The 25,491-nt window shown below is 33.7% G+C and overlaps 2 protein-coding genes and 1 long non-coding RNA gene across 8 annotated transcripts in view; 2 read left to right on the top strand and 1 right to left on the bottom strand.

The window, feature by feature from the left end:
• Positions 1–11,005, top strand: part of LOC119837655 (IQ motif and SEC7 domain-containing protein 1) — a 131,301-nt gene extending 120,296 nt beyond the window's left edge. For all 4 annotated transcript variants that reach the window (XM_038363372.1, XM_038363371.1, XM_038363374.1 and 1 more), the window contains 11 exons: positions 59–265; positions 515–732; positions 1,115–1,295; positions 2,082–2,291; positions 2,702–2,839; positions 3,304–3,430; positions 3,977–4,180; positions 5,155–5,233; positions 5,821–5,942; positions 6,233–6,373; positions 6,839–11,005. In XM_038363372.1, coding sequence (XP_038219300.1) covers positions 59–265; positions 515–732; positions 1,115–1,295; positions 2,082–2,291; positions 2,702–2,839; positions 3,304–3,430; positions 3,977–4,180; positions 5,155–5,233; positions 5,821–5,942; positions 6,233–6,373; positions 6,839–6,939 — 1,728 coding nt within the window. In that variant the 3' untranslated portion in view covers positions 6,940–11,005. The remainder of the gene's footprint in view (positions 1–58; positions 266–514; positions 733–1,114; positions 1,296–2,081; positions 2,292–2,701; positions 2,840–3,303; positions 3,431–3,976; positions 4,181–5,154; positions 5,234–5,820; positions 5,943–6,232; positions 6,374–6,838) is intronic.
• Positions 133–14,516, bottom strand: LOC119837658. Of its 2 annotated transcripts, none has more exons than XR_005288161.1 (3): positions 14,393–14,516; positions 596–722; positions 133–271 (listed from the first exon to the last, which is right to left on the bottom strand). It is a non-coding gene; the product is annotated as an uncharacterized LOC119837658 (long non-coding RNA). The 2 variants fall into 2 exon arrangements; XR_005288162.1 differs by having other exon boundaries at positions 14,275–14,396.
• On the top strand, positions 12,900–20,265 carry LOC119837656 (retinal homeobox protein Rax-like). Of its 2 annotated transcripts, none has more exons than XM_038363376.1 (8): positions 12,900–13,541; positions 13,844–13,983; positions 16,288–16,415; positions 17,465–17,587; positions 17,783–17,828; positions 18,233–18,356; positions 19,057–19,198; positions 19,543–20,265. In XM_038363376.1, exons 3-8 carry the CDS (start codon positions 16,358–16,360, stop codon positions 20,217–20,219), a joined length of 1,170 nt encoding a protein of 389 aa, XP_038219304.1. In that variant the 5' UTR covers positions 12,900–13,541; positions 13,844–13,983; positions 16,288–16,357; the 3' UTR covers positions 20,220–20,265. The 2 variants fall into 2 exon arrangements, with proteins under 2 accessions (XP_038219304.1, XP_038219303.1); XM_038363375.1 differs by having other exon boundaries at positions 12,909–13,541; positions 17,460–17,587.
• Positions 20,266–25,491: the final 5,226 nt, after the last annotated feature.

The raw sequence follows: 25,491 nt of genomic DNA, 5'->3' as shown, positions 1-25,491 counted from the left end.
TAATAGAAAAGTTGTCTGTTTCATATCTTTTTTGTGTTCATTCATATGTTTTGTGCAGGAGGCGCACGCGCACGCGCACGCGCACGCGCTGGCGGGCGCGCTGGCGGGCGAGGCGGCGCCGGGGCACGCGCGCGCCGCGTCGGGCTCGCTGTACGAGGGCGAGCGCTACGCGGTGTGGAAGCGGCAGGACGCGCCGCCCTACTATGACGCGCCGCCCGCCGCCTGCTGCCGCCCCGCGCACGACCACGCGCCGCAGCCCCTCAAGGTCACACTAATCATAATAAAATGTTTCATCATATAAAATATATATAAAAGGTAATAATAAATTGGGGCAGAGTTACGCGACCGTCCGAGAAAATACTGTCTGTCTCTTCATCACGACTAAACCACTGAATTGATTTGGATAAAATTTGCTATGCGACAAAGGATATTTTTTTACCAGGAAATACTATGGGACCCCACGGGAATTTCTGTTACGGCAATATTTTATCGTAATTTATTATTGAAATGACAGGTATCAGAAACGGTCCGCAAGCGGCAATACCGCGTGGGCCTGAACCTCTTCAACAAGAAGCCGGAGCGCGGCATAGCGTACCTGATCTCGCGAGGCTTTCTAGAGAATTCGCCGCGAGGTGTCGCCCGGTTCCTCATCACCAGGAAGGGGCTGAGCAAGCAGATGATCGGCGAGTACTTGGGCAATCTGCAGAGCCCCTTCAATATGGCTGTTTTAGAGTAAGTATACAATGTATTTAATTTATTCAAATAACCACCATAAATTTGTTCACCTAGATATTCACAAACTCTCAAATACTCAATTTATTTTCACATACTACTGCAAGTTGTTGTCTTCAAATATCGTTCTTGGCCATTTGGCACTGGCAAGTTATATTTATATGACGACTAGACGGTCGTCCCGGCTCTGCCCGGATATCAATATTTCTATTTTATCCAAAGGGAGCATTTAATCGGGATGATAAGTCATATCACCCAAGTCAGCCCATACCTTGACTGTATACCAAATTTCATCGAAATACGTTCTGTAGTTTCAGCATGATTGACAGACAAATATCCAAACAAACAAACTTTCACATCTATTGTGACTTTCAAATTCTAGGTGTTTCGTGAACGAGCTAGACCTATCCGGCATGGCAGTGGACGTAGCGCTGCGGCGGTACCAGGCCCACTTCCGGCTGCCGGGGGAGGCTCAGAAGATCGAGCGGCTGGTTGAAGCCTTCGCGAGACGGTATTGCGTCTGCAATACGGACTTCGTGCAACGGCTGAGGACGCAGGACACGGTATGGATGAATTTATTTATTTAAAAATGCATTCCCTGATTATTTCTGTGTATTATGACGCAACCAAAGAAAGTGATAATGTTTAGTTAAGTCGGGCTACAAAGGTAATGTTTTAATTATTATCAAAGCTGCGTTAACGCATCCCTATAATACATATTAATTGCAAGAGTCACAACGGGCATCTATAAGGATAATAAAGTTGTTTATGTTTGTATGAATGTAGTGTTATATCACTTATATATTTTAACCTGTTTTGGAAACAAACTGGACATAAAACCTGTTGGTATTGGCAAAAGTAGTACTTTTAAATAGCATTTAGTTAAATCGGAGTATGAGGAAATGTTATTAAATTACCTTCATAAGATAGAAGAAACAGTAATACACAAAAATACTATCACACTTCACACTAATATTATAAATGTGAAAGTTTGTTTCTTTGCATGTATGTCTGTCAATCACGCTGAAACTACTGTACGGATTTTGATGAAATTTGGTATACAGGCAGATTATGAGCTGACTTGGGTGATAGGATACTTTTTATCCCGATTGAAGTTCCCTTGGGGTAAATAAGGAATCTTGATATCCGAGCGGAGCCGGGACGAGCGTCTAGTATATATAACAAACTATATATAGGTTGTCTAGTAGAGATCACTAGTTAGTGATAAGACCGCCTTTTGTACAATATTTCTTTGTACTGTCTTCTCTGTTATTTTATTTTGGTGTGCGATAAAGAATTTATTATAATTATAATGATTAATTGTATAACAAACGCATATCCCACTCCAGATATTCGTGCTGGCGTTCGCGATAATAATGCTGAACACGGACCTGCACACGCCCAACCTGAAGCCGGAGGCGCGCATGTCGCTGGACGACTTCGTGCGCAACCTGCGCGGCATCGACGACTGCGGCGACATCGACCGCGACATGCTGGCCGGCATCTACGACCGCGTCAAGGCCAGCGAGTTCCGCCCGGGCAGCGACCACGTCACCCAGGTGCGTGTGTACCCAGTGTACCCAGATACTTGCGACCGGCGCGCGGCCCACGGGCCGAATGCGTGCGAGTTTGGACCTTGATGCGACCGTGCTACGTACATGATACGGGTTATTTTCCTCTGTAGGATATAAGTGGGGACATCACTGATTTAAAAAAAAAAGAAAAACAAAAATACTGGCCTTTTACATACTGTTTAATAATGTTGTGTCCAAACTATATTATCAAAGTAAATTTACGCAATCAATCAATTATTATTGAACAATTAGGAAATAGCAAAAATTTTCGGAAAATTATGTTTTGCTTCCATATTTAAAGTTATTATAAATATTCACACAAAGAAGTAAACGGATACTTCAGTCCAGTTTACGTTTGGTAACATTAAATTAATCATATCTCTTTTTATCACCAGGTGATGAAAGTACAAGCGACGATAGTGGGCAAGAAGCCTCACCTGGCGTTGCCGCACCGGCGGCTCGTGTGCTACTGCCGGCTGTATGAGATACCGGACATACATAAGAAGGAGCGTCCGGGTGTACATCAGAGAGAGGTGGGCTTCTTTTTATATTAACTTTTACTTTGACATTATATAATATAATCATGAATGTTACCATGTGTTACAAAACTTGTAGTGTGAATTACGAAATGGTGTATTTTAATTATTGTCATTTTAGGATTTGTTGTTTGTTGTTGTTGTTGTGTTGTTATTATCTTGGTAGGAAGAAGATAAATTTATGTAAACTCCTTTATATTACTATTTGTCTGTATATATCGCCTGGAAGAACCGATAATAGAAGTGATAAAATTTCATAAAAGTTTACGCATTTTCTGTCAAATAAATAAATATATTAGTTTTAAATTGCACATCAAAAAATTGTGACATGAGGTAAGAAACCCAAAAAAAAAAACACGAATTCAGAGCCTTTTTGAAGACGATTGAAAATTGAGACACGTGCGAGTGCATTAACTGGGCTATCAGTGCATTTACTTATAAGAATTGTCTATAATTTTCAGGTGTTCCTATTCAACGATCTGCTGGTGATAACGAAGATATTCAGCAAGAAGAAGTCGTCAGTGACGTACACGTTCAGGCAGTCGTTCCCGCTGTGTGGGATGCTCGTCAATCTGTTCTCTGTGCCACGTGAGTTTATATGTTCATACTATTATTTCATTCGTGGATTGGACAGGAGAGAACTAAAGAAAAAAAATTGTGTTCATCTAATCTCCCTCTATCTCCTTAAAATCTTTACGACTAATTGAAAGGTTTTATTATTCAACATTTATTAATTTAGCGTTTATTTTTTCTTGCTTAGTATATCATTCTGAGGACAACCTATAAGAAACGATCGTTGAAATTGCATATTAAAATATACTAGTTGTGACCCGCGGTTGAAACCGCGTAAGTCCATATCCCGTTGGAATATCGGTATAAAAAGTGCCTATGTGTTATTTCAGTTGTCCAGCTATCTACGAAGCAAATTTCAGTGCAATCGGTTCAGTAGTTTTTGCGTGAAAGAGTAGCCGATTCCGAGATTCCAAATATATATATATATGTACAAGAATTGCTCGTTTAAAGATATAAGATAAAATGATTTTATTGCACAGACGCTTGAAAAAATATTTTTATTATACAAGTATTGTTATATATTGTGATGATTGTTACATACAAGTTGTTGCGCCCCCCCAGACTACCCGTTCGGCATCCGGCTGTCGCGGCGCGTGGACGGGCGGCGGCTGGCGACGTTCAACGCGCGCAACGAGCACGACCGCTGCAAGTTCGCGGAGGACCTGCGCGAGAGCATCGCCGAGATGGACGAGATGGAGGCGATGCGGATCGAGGCCGAGCTCAACCGGGGCAAGGGCCGCAACACGGCCAACACGGCGCGGAACGGTTAGTGGGCTCAGTGGGTTTAGTGGACTTAGTGGGTTTAGTGGACTTAGTGACCTTAGTGGATTTTGTGAGTTCAGTGGATTAAGTAAGTTTAGTGATTTTAGTTGTTTTTTAGTACATTAAGGATGGGTCGCCTGATGGGAAGCGCTACCACCGCCCATGAACATTTGGAGAGGCGTAAGGTCGATTGTAGACCTAACGTCTCTGCAAATGGATAGCCGACTTCAATTTAGAAAGGGATTAGGAAAGGATTCACGATAGGAATAAAGGAAAGGACTGGGATGGGTAAGGAAAAGGATATAGGCCTCCGGCTTCCCACTCACTCTCACTCACCGAACGAAACACAACAGAATGCTATTTCACGCCGGTCTCCTGCGGGGGGTGTGGTACTTCCCCGGTGCGGGCTGGCCGCCAATTTGTGCCGAAGCGCGCTCAACTGCCACATAGGAAACTTTGATAGATGGATAGATTACACTGGTCTACAGTGGTTTTGTTGCCCTAGATATAAGATTGTTTTTGGATATATTTATACTCACAATTCATGAAATTATGAATGATTTTGTAAGATTTGCTTTCGTTTTTTTTTAAATACTTATTTTTATTTTACATTACAAAAATCGGAAAACGAGAAACAAAATAACAGATGTATTTATAATGTCAGTTTTATTTGGATAAAAATATGTTTTGCGGAGCAAGGAGTCTGAGAGTGGAGATCAAGTGATGTTTGTATGCGCAAAAAAGTTGCGCAGAAGCTTAATCAGGACTGGGAAAACAAATTTTAGTACTAACAAGCTGATAATTGTTCAAAATATAAGATACGTAAAAATCATAAAAAAAAGAGCACATTCAGTATTTTCATGAATATATTCGTAATTTAGGTACTCGAAAACATAAAAATTTGCAAAAATATCCAAGGCAACACAAAAAAAAATTTTTTTTGTAGAGCTGTGTTAACTTTGTAAATTTACTTTCAGTAATGGAGAATCGAGACAGCGGTGTCGCTGATGTGGAAATTGACCACCAACAGTGCATGGATCATATACACGTTCATGGGTTAGTAGTGATAAATGATGTTTAATATATTACTTAAGGCTATTGAATACTAAAATTGCAGTTGATATACATAAGCTTGTGTCATAAAAGACAAAACAAAACAATGTCTTGAATAAAAAAAGTATAAACTTTTAATTATTTCATTTAACTGCATTATAGACAGTTAGTTATATTAGGCCTAAACCGCATGCAAAAGCAAACAAAACCCATACTTGTATTACATTTACATTTTAAATATCACTAGTCATAAATGCCACATTTAAATTATACACTCTCCCTACTTATACATAGTATAAATGTACCAGTAGCTATGTGCCTGTCTCTTTTTCACACCTAAATCACTGATGCATTTGATGAAATTTGGTACAGATATATTTTGAGACTCGAAAAAGGACATATGATCCCGGAAATCCTTTGAGAAACGTCTGTCTAATTTCTGTGTTCCTATAGAATGGAAAAGCATTGTGCTTGTAAATTCGAAGGCGAAATGCTATAATCGATTCGAAAATCGGAATTCCATTGTACAAACGTTCCATTTTCGAATCGAAACTTGGTTCGAAATTGAAATGTGTACTGTGACGCAACAGCGCGGTGCCGCCGCCGCCCAGCTGCCCCGCGCCGGCCGCGCCGCGCGCGCCGCACCCGCCGCCCACCACCGTCATCAAGCGGAACGTGCTCAGCAACTCCTTGGTCGATATCAACGATCCCGGTGAGTGACACTGAAACTCTCTCAGTCTTTCTCTCTCTCTCTCTCTTATTTATATAGATAACTCTAACTCTACTCTTATTGAATTTGATACGGGTCAATCTGGGTAATTGTAAACGGGGGGGGTAATTGGAAACAATCCTCAATAGACTTTTAACTATGTTAAAATACTTTCTCTAATGACAATACATTTTTTTTAAATTTTTATGTCTTCGAAAATTTATTAGATTGAAGTTTTTTTAAACGTAATACGATTTACTGTTTTTTTTAACAAAATATTATGTTGTATCCAGTGGCCCTGGCGGCGGAGCGGCTGCAGCGGCGCGGGTCGGTGGGCTCGCTGGACAGCGGCATGTCGGTGTCGTTCCAGCAGGGCAGCCGCACCGCGCTGCACGCCACCTCGCCGCGGCACCCGCCGGAGCAGCGCTCGCCCGGTCGGTTGCACTCACACTCACACTTAAAAACGAACACAAACTCACACTCACACTCAAACACATTCAAACAGAAATTCCAATTCTAACTCAAACACAAATCCAAGCCCAAACCCATACTCAAACTCAATATAAACACAAATACAACTCAAACAGTGTTGAAACTGAAAGTCATCACATAGTTCATACGCAGAAACATGAACTCAATTTTACCATCTCGAATTACCATAAATACAATAACTCGAATACTATCTCAAATCAAATACAAGCCTCAAACTTGCTTCTTTCGAGCACATATCCAAGATTGATTAATATTCATTTAATACTGATAACAATTAAGGACCGTTTCTGCATGGGTTTGCTCTGGGTTTGACCTCGCTTGTGGCATAAAATCAAACCTCTACCTAGAGTAAAATTATATGAAATTGATTTTAAATGAGTTTGTTTTATATTTCTTTTTTATTTCAGGTCGTTTGTTTGGAGGCATATTCCCGGGCCGCCAACGTAAACTGAGCGCATCGGGAATACCGGATACCAAGAGCCAAGTTGGGAAAAGCACCGAAGTTTAATCGACTCGCATTGTCTATTCGGTTTTAAAATATCGATTATATTTAATCGATTCTGGCAAATCTCGAATGTCGGCCATTCGAGGTTGTGGAGCGTTTCGAATGCGTTGATTTTTTTCTTAAATCGATTTTTATCATTCCGATTTCTTTTGTGCCATCTTGAATTCCATTTTAGGTTTAGTGACATTTCACTATCGGGTGAAATACGGATCATGCGTTCTCTGTCTGACATGCGTGTGATTGAGAGTGATAGAGTAAGATGGCATGATAATTGACTTCCACTAATGTCGTGATTGGTTGAAGTTTCAGGGTATTTGACTGTAGTAATGACGGTGCATTACTTTACCTGGGCGTATAAATAAGGCATTGGGAATCCATTGGTCTTACGGTTAGGATTGGGCTATACTTAATAAATGCTAAATCAAAATGGATAGGATTTTTTCTGATTTTGACACTTGAAATTAAACAAAAGGTGCCAAGAAACACATTGTTATAAAGCATTTTTTGGCGTTTATAGTAACCTAAAAGTTAAGTGAGTAGAAAAAATGTTTATTCTATGAGCTAACTTTTTTGCATCTATTTATTTGATGTAGCTTGAAGATACGGAACACATTGACTGAATTGAAAATCTATGAATCGAGATCGGGGTCCACGTTTTGTAGGAAATACGGTATATAAATGACGAATGTTGAAAAGTTTGGTTTTGATTATCGTATTCTTGATGATATAATATGATGAAATAATATCAGACGACATAATAATTTGTAAGATTAAAAATTATATAATTATTCATCAATCTTTGTAAGACAGAATAAATAATTCTGTTTAAAATATCTTAATACAGTTTTGGTCAATCACAAATAAAAAAAATATGTAATACATACTACTATTTGTATGGTTTTATTATGGTCTTGTTCGATAAAACAGATAAATCGGAAAATATAGATTGTGGAGGTAATATTCGAAGCAAAATAAAAATCAGCTAAGATTCTGTTATGGACAACGGGTAACACAGCAACGCGATATCTTATTTCCGCTCAAATGAACTGCACTAATACAAAACATAATTACATTTTGTGATTCTTCATAAATTTCATCATATTTCAGAAGTATACGAGTATTTAAACTTTAATTCTGCGCTAAGCAGTGTTCGGCTGGTGAATTTTTCACTATAACAAAGAATGAATCGACAAAAATCCTATAGGAAATTGCGTTCCGTTGGTCCGGTTGTTTAAATAACATTATGTTTATTCGATTTTGAAGGAGAAACTAATTTTGTCAGGTAAAAAAATAACATAAGGGTATGTAATAAACAGGGTTATCCAACCAAAATAAGTTTGAAATTTGACACAATATAGGTAGATTGCCAACATCTCAGGAACTAAGGGTTTTTGGATACTCAACACACGAATGTTACCAACTCTGGAGTATTACAAATACATAGATACATATAACGTCATAAAATAACTTCTTTATTTAGAATAATTTGTACATACGTTCAAAATATATACAATAGATGTTTATATTAATTTGCACAACTAATTCAAAATAGATACATCACGTTAATAACGAATTTATTAAAACGTTGTTGAGAGTTGTTGTTAGAATTAGATAAATTTTTGGAATTCATTAAATTATTATCGTGGAATAGTGTTGTTCATTCTAAAGTATAATAGTCGTCCATGTACCATTCATTTCAGTCCAAAATTAGTACTTAAATAAATACAGATATTTATGGTTATATATAGTTATTATTACTTCGTCCTATTCTAAAGGGAAGAAGCGAAAAGTATTCATATATCACCCTAAAACCCTAACGTTACCCTAACATTACCCAACATTACCATTAACCTAAAATTTTAGCGTTTAGGTATTTATATCTCTGGTTAAATCCTAGTTATTTCATTAAACAAGGAGAAAGTAGGTAGTTAAAAATGTTTCGACGAATTTTCTCACTCGGAGGTTAAAAAAGGGTTTTCAATAAAATTGTTATTGGCTATCCTTATGAGATAGATATATAAAATGATATTTAAAATATATTTTTTATCTCCAGTGTCTCTTCAAATGGTCGGAAACCCAATGACTATTTCCTTGGAGTATGTTAGAAGCACTAGTGACGATTAAAATGAAATGTTCGCATTCGCTTAAAAATAGGCACTGGAAATTTTATATGCACAAATCAATAGTACTAGCCATTTACTTCATAGAAAAATCTCGATTCACTAGTACTTCTAACATTACCCAAAAATTTCTAACGGCTAAAAAATCTTTACTATACATAGCGTTAAAGTAGCTACTGTTGACTTTGTACCAGTTATTTAGGCTTGTTGTTTCTACTATTTGATACGTGGGTAGATAGAAAAACTAATTGTTGAAAATTTTCAAAGGATTTGCGTCCCTATTGCTTGTGACTTAAAGCTCGTTATTGGATGTTACTAATTATTACTAGAATTCTTCGAAAATTTTGACCAATGTATTTTAAATACTAAAAGTACTGGCCATAATTAATTGTAAACTTTTTTTAAATTTTCTGAAAACAATTTATAAAAATGATTTTAATTGAATACTGTCCAAAATTGTCTTATTTTAACATGACTTAAATGTACTTAATTTATAATTAGTTTCACCCAATAACGTATTTCCTACTTAATGTAATCGAAGAACGTTTCGTTCCTCCTACCTGATTGACTTAACCAAATGTACAATTTACGTATACGTCTTTGTATGCTGTCCATTTTCCACGAATCTCCAAGTAGGCTAAGAAGCTTTATTTTTTATTATCTGTGTATACTTTGCGTTTCAAACAGCATAAAAAGCAACAGCGTGACGTGATATTAGTCAAAATGATAATTTAAGATGCAAAAAGACGAGTAATGTCGAGTGTTAAGGCTATTTGAAACGCATAGTAACAGCGTACAGCGCAATCACCTGAATACAACACTTCATTTGGTATGGTTTTCTATTGTAATACAATGTCATTTTTTTGCGCTCAAAAGGAAGTTAATTTTGGCGCCAGATTAAATATACGTTCTGAAATGCGCTTGCGCCGTGCGTTGTAACGTATATGCGCATTTTGTGTCGACCATGATGTTACAATTATTTACTTAACTTTTAGTAACAACCATATCGATCAATATGCAAACATAGTATGAAAATAATTATGTTAATATAATTTTCTTTTATCATGGTATATGAAAAAAAGCATATTTTAATGCTTCCTATGAATAAAGTGACATAATTTGGTCCATACAATTGTTAAAATTCTAACGCTACTTTTAAAATGTAATGCATTACGATAAAAGGAATTGATTAAGCGTTTCGCCGTTAAATTTTGAACCTTATATACTTAAATGTAACTTTTGATCTTTTAATATAAGGAGGGTTGTTGAATCACGTATTTCAAGCGACGTATTTGTAATTTTGTCTCGGAATAAATATTTTTTCATATGTTACAAATATGGATTCAGTTTTTACTTAAATATTTTTAATAATTTTAACTTATATAATACCATCCGAGTCCATATTTGAAACGTGACTGTGTGAAGTTGTTTGAAATGCTTTTGTAAATTTCGCTTGAAGCCAAAGATGTGTTTTGTGTTCACATTATACAAACTGTCTTCTAAAATGTGTGCATTGAATTTATTATGAATGAAATTGTAGTGTCAAAAAGGCACTATCTCTTTCTTACCGACTTAATAGACAGAGTTAGAGTGAGACAGCTTCATTCATAGATAATTTATGCGTCAGCATACACTAGATAAAACAGATTATACCAACTATATTTTATCTGTTTATATTTCATAAGTTCATTTGACATTTAAGTTTTTCTGTAAAATAAATCTTACTAACTTATTTACATGTATGTATATTGAAGAGGACATTTAATATATATCTTTTAGTTATTGTTATGTAAAATTAGAACTAAGCAATAAACGCGCCGTGCGTCTCCCTATGTATTGTATAATATAATGTTGTTGAGAGTTGCTACAACTAAGTCACTTACATTAGTTTTATTTAAAAAAGCAAAAGTGTATTTATTTATTAAATATGAATTAACATTCATGAAGAATTTTGTTGTTTTATTTATTGACCTTGAACATTCATTTTACAGTGTAGCTCTTTGATCCTGTGGTTCACGGTTAAAGAAGTAGATTTGCAATAAACAAAACTATTTTTTAGGACAACACTATTAAAAATGAAGAGTTTGTTTGGATATTTGTCCATCAATCACGCTGTAACTATAGAACGGATTTTAATGAAATATGGTATACAGACAGCTGACTTGGCTGATAGGATATTTTGATTCCTGATGAAATGCACCTGTGGGATAAAACAGTAGTATTTTATGAAGTAATGTTAAGCAAATCAATATACGCAAAATGCAATATAAAGACGCCAGAAATTTCCGTTCATCCTATTTACCCGGTAAATTGTAAATAACACAGTAAGTCAAAATCACATATCAGTGACTTTATGAACAATTTATAAAATTAACGAATTAAGAATATTTAAAACAGCGCCATCTAGTTCCAAACTAAACTAACCAATTCTGGTAAATGAACAATGAAGCCGGGTATGATATTGAAGCCATGATTAAAACGTAATATTAATATATATCTAATACTCTGATGAATCATGAAAACTTTGGAAAAATACCTTGATAATAATAACTTGTTGTTAATGAAAGTATCTGCACTTACGTATTTTTATAGCATTTAAACGATTCAAAACGAGGAATTCAATGAAATTATTTAATTTTTTTTGTATACAAAATTTTTCTACAGTTCTATTATTCTATCAAAATTTGCAAGTTGCTTTTATAAAATAAGACAATAAAAAAAATCATTCTACACAATATGTAGGTAAACAATAGCGTGATTTAGACATTTAGAATTATAAACAATTTTAATGTACGTTAAAACACATTCACTAATCACTACACTGATCCAATCGTTATTGAACTGCAGAGCACAACTATATTCCGGGTATTGTGATTACGGGTAATTTATACATAGGCTACAGCTACCTGGTCAACACAAAGGACTCTTTTCGCAACATATGACCGCTCACCAAATTAAACATTCGAACGGGTCACCAGAAAATAAATAACTTATTTTTAAGTAATATTCACAAAAACGGTTTTTAAAATTCGTAGCGCATTCTCGTCATTTATGTATAAATATCATATTATAGTATCAAAAGGCTACCGTTGCAAATACTCTAACGGGTTATGTGACTAGCTTTATATGTGAGAATCGACAACAATAACACATGTTGTGTTAAAGATATAAATGTTACAATAGGAATTATACAATATATTCAAGATAAACTCATTATATAAAATTGTTAAATTTGTAAAAAATGTTAGGATAAGAAAATGATTTTTATTAAGGACTCTATTTATTGATTTTCTACAAGGGCACATCATGCTTTCGCTATATATAAGATATGAATAACGCTGATGTTGAAAGTCGTTTTGTAAGTGCCTCCATTTTCTTGAGAAATTTAATAATCAATAAATTCGGTAAGAAGCAATACTCGCATAATGAATCATTCAATATAATTATTTGAAAATAATATAGCGATCAGAACTAGGCTATCCCAGTATGAGCGTAACCCAATTTAAGCTGAGTAACTCCCGTGTTTTTTTTAAGTATATTTCTCTTATAATTTCCATACGCTTTCCGTGACCTAATTAGTCTTGTATCATGTAAGATTTCTTATTTATAATTTACCTAACCTTCTTTCTTGCCTGCATATGATATGAAAAGTTGCTTGGTAGAGATCGCTGTTATACGATGAAATTATTAAAGCTGTTGTTATTTTTATGTGATTATGTCGGATTGTAAATTGTCGCTTGCTTGGCACAGCTGAACTAATGGGACCTGGGTTCGATTACCGACGAGGACTAACAAAGATATGTCTGGGACTGGCAAGCGGCAGGATAAAAGCTTAACACAAGATTGATCTCTCACTTGTCCGTAAGAAAAAGATCAGATAGAATCAGCCTCATACAATACAAGGCGATAAGGAACTCAATTTTTCTACATTGTAGTTGTTTCAACTTACCGATAGAAAATTGAGCTTTCATATTTTAGGAAATGAATAAGAAAAAATCATAAATTATATTAAGATAAAGGCCCTCATCCATAGATATACATTCGAAAGATAAGAACACCTAACAACTCAGTTGCTTATAATCATGGTTGTATGCGAATTGATTCTAAATTATTACAGCATTACAACACACAATACGCCCTAGTGTAATACAATGTTGATCGAAAAAACATACAAAAATCACAGATTTTATAGAAAAAAAAAAAACTTAAAAACTCTAGCATTGCGGCTGACAACGATACACCGGCAGTTAGAAGTCTTCTCCACCCACCTCCCCCTTGAGCCAGGCTTAGCACCAAACGGACAGACACACGTGGACGTCTATATTATAACAATTTGTTTATATGTGTAGCGCAATAGCAAACGTCATTGGTTTTCTAGCCATGGTGGACAGGAAACCTGTGGAGTGGATGGATAGCCTGCTTGTCTTTTTCTTTGTTATACAACGTCATATGTAATGTTATGCTTTATGACCAATGCTTTAATAGGTAAGAAAGATGATCTTTTATTTTGTCCATGTTGCTGATTTCCATATCGAATTTTTAAAAAGACGATATGGACTAACATCTTACAATATTAATGAAATTATTTTCCGTAGGAGTCGGATAATGTTACATTTATGTTTTAGAAACTGTTCCTATAAATTGTCAACAATTATATGACTAATTTTATATCACTAAATATATCTAGTGCCCTTTCAGTGTCATACTTCTAAACTGCTCCGCTCTATACAGAGCAAGTAAAAAAAAAATATATATATAAATTTATGTCTCCACTACCTACTCCACAGGTTTCTCTGTTCGTTGATCGCTAGAGGGCTATCGGCGCTCACTTCAGTAGAGGTGACCACGTGACAATAGATACAACACGATTTTTAACAGAATTTTACAAAAATATAAATTGTAGTGAAATGGCCAGTTTCAGCTAAAGGTAAGATAATAAATAGTAATTTTTAAATCACAAATCGATTAATTTTAATAGGACTTATACTAAAAATAAATATTTTTGTAATTTTACATTAAAGTAGTTTAGATATTAATAATTATGACTACCATAAATAAACCGTTCAATGTAATTAATTCATTTATCTCAGTATAAAAAAGAAATAAAAATGTCTGTTTAATTTTTTAATCTGAAATTTGTATTATAATACTAATTAATTTTTATTCATCTGTAAGTATCTATCTAAATTATAAACTGCACTTGCAAAAACCATCCTACCTTCTTACGTTCACATTTAAGATTTAGTATTTATCTATATCATCTATTATTTTATTGTGCTAATAAAAAAAAACGAAAAAGTTCCTTATTTCCATAGACAATAATAGTAAACACACACATTTTGAATATCTGCAGTAGATATCTTTTTTTAATGCACCAACTTTATTATATTTATTTTACCGAACGAAAATGACATCTGTCAAAAATTTTCGCGCGAAAACATGACGTTCAACCGGGCGCGCCAACAAAACTGTATCGTAAATGCGAAACAAATTATACTCATTTAGTGATAATTTAATAAACTTAACTAAATTATAGGCATTTAATTCAATTTAAGTTCATACGTTGCCGCCTGTTGTTACTTGTGGGCGGTCAATCACCCTCCTTACAGCATTGTGTTACAAAACAGAATATCTCATAACAATTATATAAAAAACAGTTTACAAAATTTTATATCTCTAAATTAATTTAATTTATTTCATCATAATTATAAATAGCAATCAAATTTGAACGATTTGAATTGAATTTCTTGCAGATTTCTACGATGCTTTGCAATTAATTCATATAAAGGCATTTAAAAATAGACACTGCTGTAAACTTTTTTAACTCAGTTGGGATCTCTAATTTCCTAGGCATCTTCTTGATTATGATTTATTTACGATGTTTTGAATAAACAGTTCAGTATGTATTAATTTTTATTAATTTCAATGAAAGAATATATTTAATAGGTATTTAAGCATTAAAATCTATTTCTTTTGTGTTAATCAAACAGCTATAGCGGTCGATAAAAGCTTATTTTTAAAATAATTTAATTATTTTAAAACCGTGCTCCCAATCTGTCTGTCTGTGTAAATAAAATAAATGTTATGGTTTATATGTAAATAATGTTTCATATTTCATTGAACGATGAATTGAAGATCCTTATTATTTAAAGACGGTGTCTATTTTGTGACATCGACTGAAGTTTTAGAAGTAATAATAATAACAAAATTCTTTATTGTACACAAAGAAATTGTCGAAAAAGCATAAAATACACTAGAGGTTGAAGTCCAAAGGCGTAAATCTATATCTATTAGTAGTAGTAATTCGGAGGCAGCACATTTTATAACGAACGGTTCAATAAGATTGAATAGGGCGTCATTATAAAGTTAAAAGAGATTAAAAAAATAGGTCATGTAACAGATGTTATGTTCTGCTCTATTTCACTGCAAAGGTGACAAGGTCATTAAGCATTTCTTCAATCGTTACTGGATTATAAAATAAACTTTCGTAGACCTACGACCTGCTTATATTAAGAACTGTGAAGAGAATTTGCTGTTGGTGGCATCTTTACCGATTTTAATTAGGACGTGTGTCCATGTTTACAATTTTATAAGACTATCTATACTATCTACTATTGTGAATCTTATACAAATCCGGATCCTTGATAAATATTATTGCAATGTTTTTATTGATTTTATTAATACAGATAAAACAGGAACAATTACGTCGTTTATTATTGTATTTGCCAATTGTTTTTGCTGCAAGTAAAATATATAATTTCAAACTGTTATGAATTTAACATCTAATTTTAATGAGTGGTGCAGCGATCACATGCGTGTTGATAAGGCTAGGGATCTTAGTTTGGTATCGTTTCTTAGCATACAGAGTAGCTATATTTCTCAATAATATACAGCTAAAATAGTAAAATTATACTAGCAATATTATACCTAACCTATCGGATGAAATTTAAACATATCATATATATATTCATACTTTGACTTGTCGTGTGTAGTAGGGATTAATAATGCTTTTTTGTTGAGGTATGCGCTACCACAGATTATATAAAACTATAACTAGGTTTGCGGTTATTTTTTATTGGATGCATCAAATGTATTTCCAAACATAAAGAATCGATAAAATTACCTATAAAGTTATAAATTATAATCCTTATAAACGTTTTACAGACGACAAAGAGACAGTGTAGTTTTCTATAATACCTACTATTGTTAATATCAAAATCTTTATTTATAGATGGAGGAATCATTAGACGGCCGTGAGAGCGGCCACAGCGCGGCCGGTTTCGACTCGGCGGCCATTTTAAATGATGACGTATCGCCTACTACCAGCTTCTGTTACAACATACCGAATTTATTTAACAGGTAAACGAGGCTGGAGGCCTGTATCATTTTCCTTGCTCTTCCTAGTCCTTTACTTTAATTCCTCTCATTGATCCTTTCTCATATTTGTTAAAGGTAGGGCGGTAGCGCTCACCGGGTGGTGTTTGTTGACTATGGCATAAAAAAGTAAAAATATTGAATAAAAATATGTTCGCAGTTAGGTAGCTTCAAGATTTTATTCATTAGATACATTCTAATCAAAGTTGCTATTAGTAACAATTTTGAAAAACTGTAATAAATTCAATTACAAAGATGGTACTTGATAAGCCTTAAGGTAGATTGGATGTCGCTGAGAATAAAATATTCGACCATTGTTAAGTCAATATATTAAATAGCTTCTGTCTTTAGAAAGTGGATAGAGCAATTATATTTTTTAGAATCTACGTTTTTTAGGGTTCCGAATCCACCCGAATTATGAATCGGGAACCTATTGCCATAGACTAATTAAGTCTAGTTATTACTAAGAGTTCGTTGACCGTCCATCTGCACGTCTTCAGGCTTTATCTCATGAACCGTGATAGGTGGAAAGAATAATTGAATTTTAATAAATTACACTATATTAGCAAATAATACAACAACTCCAGAGTTTCTTGCCGGCTCTTCTCTGTAGAAACTGCCTTCCGAACCGGTGATAAATATTAAAACTATTAGTTATTTTATATATGTATTAGTTATTTAGTATATATGACGATTGAAAAGTGCTTCTATAGGAAGTCTAATTGAATAAATAAATGTTTAAATTTTAGTTTGAGTTTGAGTTAAGCAACGGTTACATCATAAAATGGATGGACTTGGTTATCCAAGTCTTTTTGATTTTGCTCTAAAGCTTGTTTGTACGGAACGCACTTCCTCGCGATTCCGACTCGCAGTCGACCAATTACTTCCGATTTATAATGGACTAGCAGACCAATTAAACTGTCTGCTCTCAAAATAGCTTTATTCCCAATTTTGAAATATTTTCGTTGATGCTCCGCTTCTATAATGTTTATCGTAGCAATCTAAGGAGCAGATAAGCATTTATTTCAGTCTAGGTCCGGCGTCCTTATGTGAGAGGTCTGAAACTGACGCAGCTGATAACTACCCGAGCCAGGAACCCACGGATGAAGTGGAAAACCACCAGTTTGAGGACGATGAAGAATATTCCCCTAATTCTAGTGAGTGACTTACATATAATTTCACATCAATTGATATTTACATTTGTTAAAATTACATTTGTAGCTGTAATAATCAAGAATATATATTAAATTTCAAGAAATAGACTAATTAATGTATCCTATTTCACTAGTGTAAACATTGAAAACTAAATCCTCATGTGATTTGATTTCAAAACCATTATTTCAACGTTTTAGGTGCCAAAAGCGGTGACATTCCTAAACGTAAACAACGAAGATACAGGTAATACTATAATAATTCCTATGAATCTTCTAGAATAAAATGTGAGAACGAATCTTATTAGTATTTTCTTGTGTTTGATTTTACGCGAGTATTATACATTTAGAAATCTTATCTTCTTATAGTAAACATATTATTATGAAAGAGGTCTTTGTTGGTTATTTTGGCCTTTTTTGTATAACTTTTGAAATGATTTTATTCTGTAAAAAGTATCCTATAAATTGATTTAAGTAAAATGACGACATGCGAATTTAATTAAAACATATAGAAAAATGAAAAAATCTTTTCATTTTTAAATGTAACATGTAACAGACTCGTAAAAACGAACATCAGTTAAAACTATGAATTCTTTTATATTTATATTTGTTTATTTAATAAATCTCTCAAAAATTTGCATGTATTTTCAGAACAACATTCTCAAATATCCAATTAGAGCAGTTAGAGGCGGCATTCCATAAAACACACTATCCTGACGTATTTTTCAGAGAAGAGTTAGCCATGAGGATAGACCTAACAGAGGCTAGAGTGCAGGTGAGATAGTCTTTGTTGTTATTATTCGAAAATGTATAAAGATAAAAGCATAAGACTTTACTTGTGTATTTCGTTGAATTACTTTCAAAACGAGAAAAAGAAAATTTAATCACGCTTCGGAGAATAGATTGAAATGTGTTGTAATGAATTATGCGAACTTAATATCCAAAGATTACTCCAAAGATATCACTTATATGAATATATAGCATATTTATACATATTTATAACATATTTATATGAATATACAGAGATATACATAGGTTTTGTGTTTAAATACAAAATTGCAGAATACTATTAAATGTCTCATACATTTAATGGTATTTGGCGGTGCAATGATATTATTTTTTTAATAAAATTATATGTATCTAATATACCTATATTATTTCATCCACGTGTTTTCTTTCTTTGGAGTTATTTGCGTTTTGGTATACTTTTTTTTGTAAGTTGTGGTGCATGTTCTTGTCTTAAAATGTTTTTTTCACAACACCTTTAATATGAGTATCAAATTGGGTTTGACTAGTAAAATGCCATAGTATTACATATATAACGAGAAGTAGTAGTATAGTGTACACATTATGTCAAACTTCAAATTCAAAATGGAAAACAAGGGATGTTTAAAATTTCAATTGAATTAATTGCAGATCAGTTAATAATATACACGAAGGGATTTTACCTTTGTATGTTTAAATTGCATTTGCAGGTTTGGTTTCAAAACCGGCGAGCGAAATGGCGCAAGCAGCAGAAGGCGGGCTGCGAGCCCTACCCCCGCGCCCCGCGCTCCCCTGAGCAGCGCTCGCCGTCCTCTCTCGCTCTGGAAATGAGAGATTTCATAACTATACCAGGTACATAATGTAAATTATTGTTCAATACAGATGATTTTTGATTTGGGGATGAGTGATGAGTGATGATGATGAGATACGATGAATGATGGTGACTAGATGATGAAGTTGATTTTTTTTCTCCTCATGTTCTATATATTTATGATTGATTCTTCATAAGAGCAACTAGGACCAAGAATATAGGCCAGTAGACCTATTAATAATATTGAGAAAAATATTTGTAGGCTGTTCATTTTGAAATATTAAATAATTATGAGATTGTTCCAAAGGAAAATCATCTATTAATTGATAGCTAAAAAGCCATAAAAGTTTCCGGTATCAATTATAATTCTATCATGATTTTACAGTGTCATCGCCCCAAATAATTAACATGGCTGAGACGTCCCATCAAAACAACTACGTAACGAAGAGCAAACAGCCTGCACCCGCCATACATATTTCCGCTTTACCGACTAGGCAGAATCCTCAGCTCGACTTGCCCACATTTTCTATTCCCCTACAATATAACCTCGGAGGTTTCAAAAAAGTCGATGAAGATGTCAATCTAGACTTAGAATCATCTGAGAACGCATCACAAAACCACTGGGATGCTCGAATGATGCCGAATTTTAATTTAATGCATATAAAACCTTTGCTAGAAAATCGTGACAATAACGATATAGCCGAAGTTAAGTATGAAGTTAAAAATGAAACTGTAAGTAGGTCGAATTATAATGAATTACCTAATATAAACAGGCCTATAGAATCTGATGATATCCTAGGAAAAGAGACGGTAAACGAGGGACAAACAATTTCTCCGGATTTTGAAATAGAGCGATATCAATATGATGAAAGCGATAAAAGGTTTAGGGAACCGTTCGACGAAGGAATAATGGAAGATGGTAGAAACGATTTTGTTTGTGAAAACGACTTTCTGTGTAAGAATAATTATGAAAAAATCGATGGGAAAAGAAACGAGTTTGAGGAGTGCCATTTGTTAGACGGCGAGAGTAGTGCTATGAGTAATTTCGATAATAATTTATAAGTGACGTGGCAGTTGTAGTTATTATTGTATAATTTAATCTGTTAGATATCCCATGTGCAATAAATAATTCTAGTCATTGTTACAATGTTTTATTTTACGTTATACCTAATTTTAAATAGTGGCATTAGCTGCTGTTCGATAGTTCCATGAGTTTTCAACCGACTGACTTTTTGTTTTGTTGTTGATAGGAAATTATTAACATTGGGTCCCAATTTAAAATTTGTAGTGGTACTTCCCCCCAGGGAAAATCAGTGATATTCTTTGTAGAAAAATATAATTTCTCTTATGTACATAACATATCATATAATAGTGTAGTGAAAAACATATTGCTTTTGAGAATAATACGAGTTCAAATATTCAAGATATAATATTGGAAATTTCCAATCGCTCTAAAGTAATGTTTCGTTGTGATTTTTATAAAAAATTCTAGAATTTTTGAGTAAGCTTTACGTTTTTAATATTTTTTAAACACAAAGTTCATGTAGCTAGATTGTTTCCAGAAATTTCGTTAATCTTGACCTCGAGCGACACACGCTATTGAAATTATTTCCGCAATTGAAAACGTAACTATGTATTTTAAGGCTTATCATAAATCTTAGAGGTCACCGTTCATTACAGTTGACGTTAACTTAGCTTTATTTTTATATTTTTATATCACAGATGTGCAGAACTTGATAAGCGAGTAATTTATTGTAGTCTAGAAAATAAAATTGTAGTTTGGAATGTCTATTCATCATCATCAGCCCCGGTTTATTCCCACTGCATGGATACAGACCTATGAGGGTTTAGCTCCATCCACCACAAGACAACCAAGTGCGGGTTGGTAGATGTCTCATGTAGTAGAACTTATCATTCTTGGACGCGTCGGTTTCGTCGGTCGGTCGCTGTGGATAACACGCACATTGGAAGATCAACTAATTTCCTGCACGTTTGACTGGTCTCAAATCCCTGACTTTTGAATGAAGTGCGAGCTAGACGTGGTCCTCGGACACTTGGACAACCAGTGAGCCACCACGACTTTTAGACTATTTGATATTTCTATAGTTATAATATTATTCCTTGCCCATTCTAGTTCTATATATCAATGGTATATACTAACGATTTGTAAACTGCGACAGTTCGCTAGCGAAGCGAAGTGGATAATATATAAACATTCTGACACATTGTGCTTCTTTTGTCACCCGGGAAATACTTTGAAACATTTTCAGGGACATTATGAAATGATCTTTTTAGTATATGGCGCAAGGGGTTCTGCTGGAAGGAATGACACAAGTAGAGATGAGTTGTTGTTTTAATTAGGAAAACAAAATAAATTATATTACTAAATAAATTTTTCATCTAAATTATAGGATTTCTTTTAGGCTTATTGTGTTTTAAACCTTTCACAGTCATTGATAGGGACAAATATAGGTCCTAATGTTATACTTTGTTAAACATTTTAGCGCATTAGATTAATTATTTAAACAATCACGTTCACTCTGATAGTTCCACTTATTTTGTTAAATCTTTAAACACATTAATATCGTCATCGAAATCTTTACATATAGATATTGTGACAGTTAATGTGATTTGTTTTAATAACTGGTATATCGAATTCGTAGCGTTCATATCCATCGATAAAAATATCTTGAAATCTATCCAGTAGATGTAGTAATTCCTGAGATTACCGTGTTCAAACAAACAAACTCTTCAGCTTTATATTATCTATATAGATTTCTTCGATATTATCGATTTCATATAATGATTGGTTTGTTTGTTCAAGATATATTTACTTATCGGAATAATTTTAAATTGTAAAACAAAATGAAAACACGGTTCATTGCGTATTCACAAATTGCATTCGAATTTACGAGAACATCCAGAGTCCATTCAGCATGATTTCTCCGGTGTTTTTATCGTTCAGTGAGAATTCTTGCCTTAATTATAGTTATGTAAGTTTCAAAGGAAATATCGCAATTTCATTGCTCTGAAGTCAAGGGTCGTTTTGCCGGAAGGAAGCTGTTTTAATAATAACTATGCTTAACTAGATTTAATTTAAATGGAAAACACTTTCTTTGACTGTGTGTTGATTAATGGCGTTGGCAGTAAGACCTGGGTAATGTTATGACATGTTACTTATAAGTATATATGTATATACAAGTATATACTTGTTATAAGAAGCGGTTTGGACTTCGGCTCATAATAATTCACGAAATAAAATACTACTTTTTCACTAACGATTGTAATATCTCGAGACCATATAAAACAGTTTACAATCCTATCAAGATAAAAAGGGTATTACTTAGTTTAAAAGCATGTAACATTTTTTAATATGCGTAACTAGTGTACATTTTTTTCAAATAATGTTCTATAAATATTAAGTAATTTTTTTTCCTGCTACTTTAAGGGTTGCCTGGTAGAGATCGCTACCTAGCGATAAGACCGCATTTTGTTTACTTTTAATCTTATGTACTACTTGCTTGTTTTTCTTTTTATAAGCAATAAATAATTTCATTTCATTTCATTAAAATTTTTCATTTTTATTATACTGAACAATTTTCTCGATTCGTCTTATTTATTTTATTTTTGACAGCTATATTTAGGTTCAGTTACATAGCTGACTGAATAATGTTATCAAAGGGGGCATACGATATTGCATACATATGATCCCCCGCGCAGTTGGTGAGTTTCCACGCACATTGGTCGCCATGGCCGAAATTCGGCTAGGAGAGCTATTATTACCATTTTATCATAGCCACTAGCTGGCTCAATACATCGCTCTCAGACTTAGTGCTAATAAAACAGGTCATCTAACCGTCTGGGTCAATCATGTAGGCCATAAATTTCAATGTTTCAGGACGATTCATTTATGCAATATGTATGAATTATGAACTCTAGAACTGTTGTTGTAATTACGAATGAATTGAATGTATTTGTTAAAGATATTTGACACGCATTATTTTTAATAGCTTTAATTCAATCATATATTTTTTTATTATTTATTTTTATACAAGAAATTACATGTTTTAGATAAAATAAGCATGTTAATACCGGTTTGGACACTTTCATTTACATCTTATATATTTAATATTTAGCTTTATAGCTTTGAATAAATGAGAAATTTTGAAAAAAATTCTAATCTTATATATTAATAATGATTTTTAGATGTCATTTATTGAGCTCGATAAATTATGTATCAACATATATAAACTTCTTTATTAACCGATGTGTCATATTATATAAATATAATAAAGACCTAGACACCGTAAAATACGTTCCATGTAAAAAATTCATATTCTAAATAATATATTAGTCCAAGATGTTTCAAATGATTTATTGCTGTATCTCACCATGTTACGACATTCCTCATTTCAGATCGTAAAAGAACTTTGAGATATGCGATTAAATTTCAAAGCGATTATTATTTCTTATACTTTTTACTATGAAAAGTTGTAAACAGCTGAATCGATGAAGATGTGATTTAAATAGATCATTTCTGAACTAGTTCCACAATCACCATATGATAAACATTTATTATTATATCAGTATGACATAATGGTAGAGGATTTTTTAAAGATATTTAAAGCATAGTTAGTACGTTTAATAAATAAATTTATCATTTATATCTAAAGAGGTCGTAATCACAGCGACCATCAATTGAAGATATTACACATTATACAAATTATCATGTCAATGCTATTATTAGAAATAATAAAATAAGAAATAAAATAACAAATTAGAGTTACCCTATCCGCCGAAGTAACGCACGCAAAACAACGTTCAATTGGTCTTTAACGGATTTGATAACGTGACCTGGTTATTGTTTGAAATAATATGAGCGTTTGTTACTTTAGGGGTGAATATGAAATTTGTTAAAACGCCCACATGCGTCTTTTTTTCAATTTCTAATAAACAACGGAGAAAATAGTGCAATAGACTTATAAAATTTGATTTGTAACTTGAAAATAATATAATCTAAATAATACGCTTAAATAATAATACATTCAATAGACGGGAGAGGGAGAGGAATGAAGAACGGGAAAGGATATTGGGTAGTAAGACATGTTATTTTAGAACAAATCTATACTAATATTATAAACCTGAAGGATTTGTTCGTTTGTTGGTTTGGTTGAACGCGCTAATCTGAGGAACTACGGATTCGATTTGAAAAATTATTTCAGTATAAAACCGCGGGCCACAGCTAGTACTATTACATAACATTTAATAATATTACCTATTTTATTTTATTTTTAGACATACAATAGCAGTTGAGGCAAAATCCCTCCGCGAAAGTTTATTTTTAACAAAACTTATCGTTGTACAACTGAAATTTAAACACTCCTTTACAGGAGTAAAACTTCTAACAGCGACCACAAATGAGGCAAAAGCTTTTTAAATTATAAAGTCATTTTTCTTTAAGTTACTGAGACAAAATGCATCCACTTTGTCAGAGAAATGCACATCTTATTGTACTCATTTGACAAAATCTACGCTCGCATTCATAAATGTCCTTCGGTGTTAAATTTCGATTTTTCTTATTTAACATAGAACTTTTAAAATAAACTCTATTGCTTCTAACAATACAGTTCAAAACGTTGTTCCGTAATTTAAAGTTTTGGACAAGCTAATATGAACTGTGGAAAGCAAACAGTACATTCTATAAAGCCCTCCTTGTTATTCGAATTTAAACTTTATATTTATAGCAATAAAGCCCATTGTTATAATTATTACAAAATCGAATTCGGACATTCGTGTCCTACGCACACATTTACAATTTTTATTCACCTATCCAGATGAGCTTGATTTAATTAAAACTTTAAATTGAAGCAATAGAGTTGAAAAATGTACGATAGCTCTCATGTAGCAGTGACTTGTGAGACTGTGGGGTGCATTCGCTTTTCCGGCACACATTAGTATTAGAAAATCAGTCTTATTTACACGTAAATTTGAACTCAACCATTTGAACGATAAAGTTTACAATTGTATCGTAAAGTATTTGGACTTGCTGCTTTCTAGGGGTCGTACAGCCACGGTTGAGGGCTTAAAGGGGTTGGCGGGGGCGAGGGGTGGCGTGAGCAGATAGCTTTTTCAGGTCTACTACGTTAGTAGAATCGCGGCTGTCGTGGAGTCAGCACGCACAGCGCGTTATGGGACACGCATACCTTTTCGATTTTTTTTAAAACGTAATTTCTTTGCAAATAACGCATACTCAGTGATTGGATTGTGCTGTGCTTTATCAGTGTGGCTTGGACGTCTTGGTTTTATTAAACTCGAGATTCATCTGGAGGAAACG

Source organism: Zerene cesonia, chromosome 28 (genome assembly GCF_012273895.1).
Source record: "Zerene cesonia ecotype Mississippi chromosome 28, Zerene_cesonia_1.1, whole genome shotgun sequence".
Lineage (NCBI taxonomy): Eukaryota > Metazoa > Arthropoda > Insecta > Lepidoptera > Pieridae > Zerene > Zerene cesonia.
The sequence above is the reverse complement of the archived record's forward strand: the minus strand, read 5'-3'. Positions and strand labels throughout refer to the sequence as shown.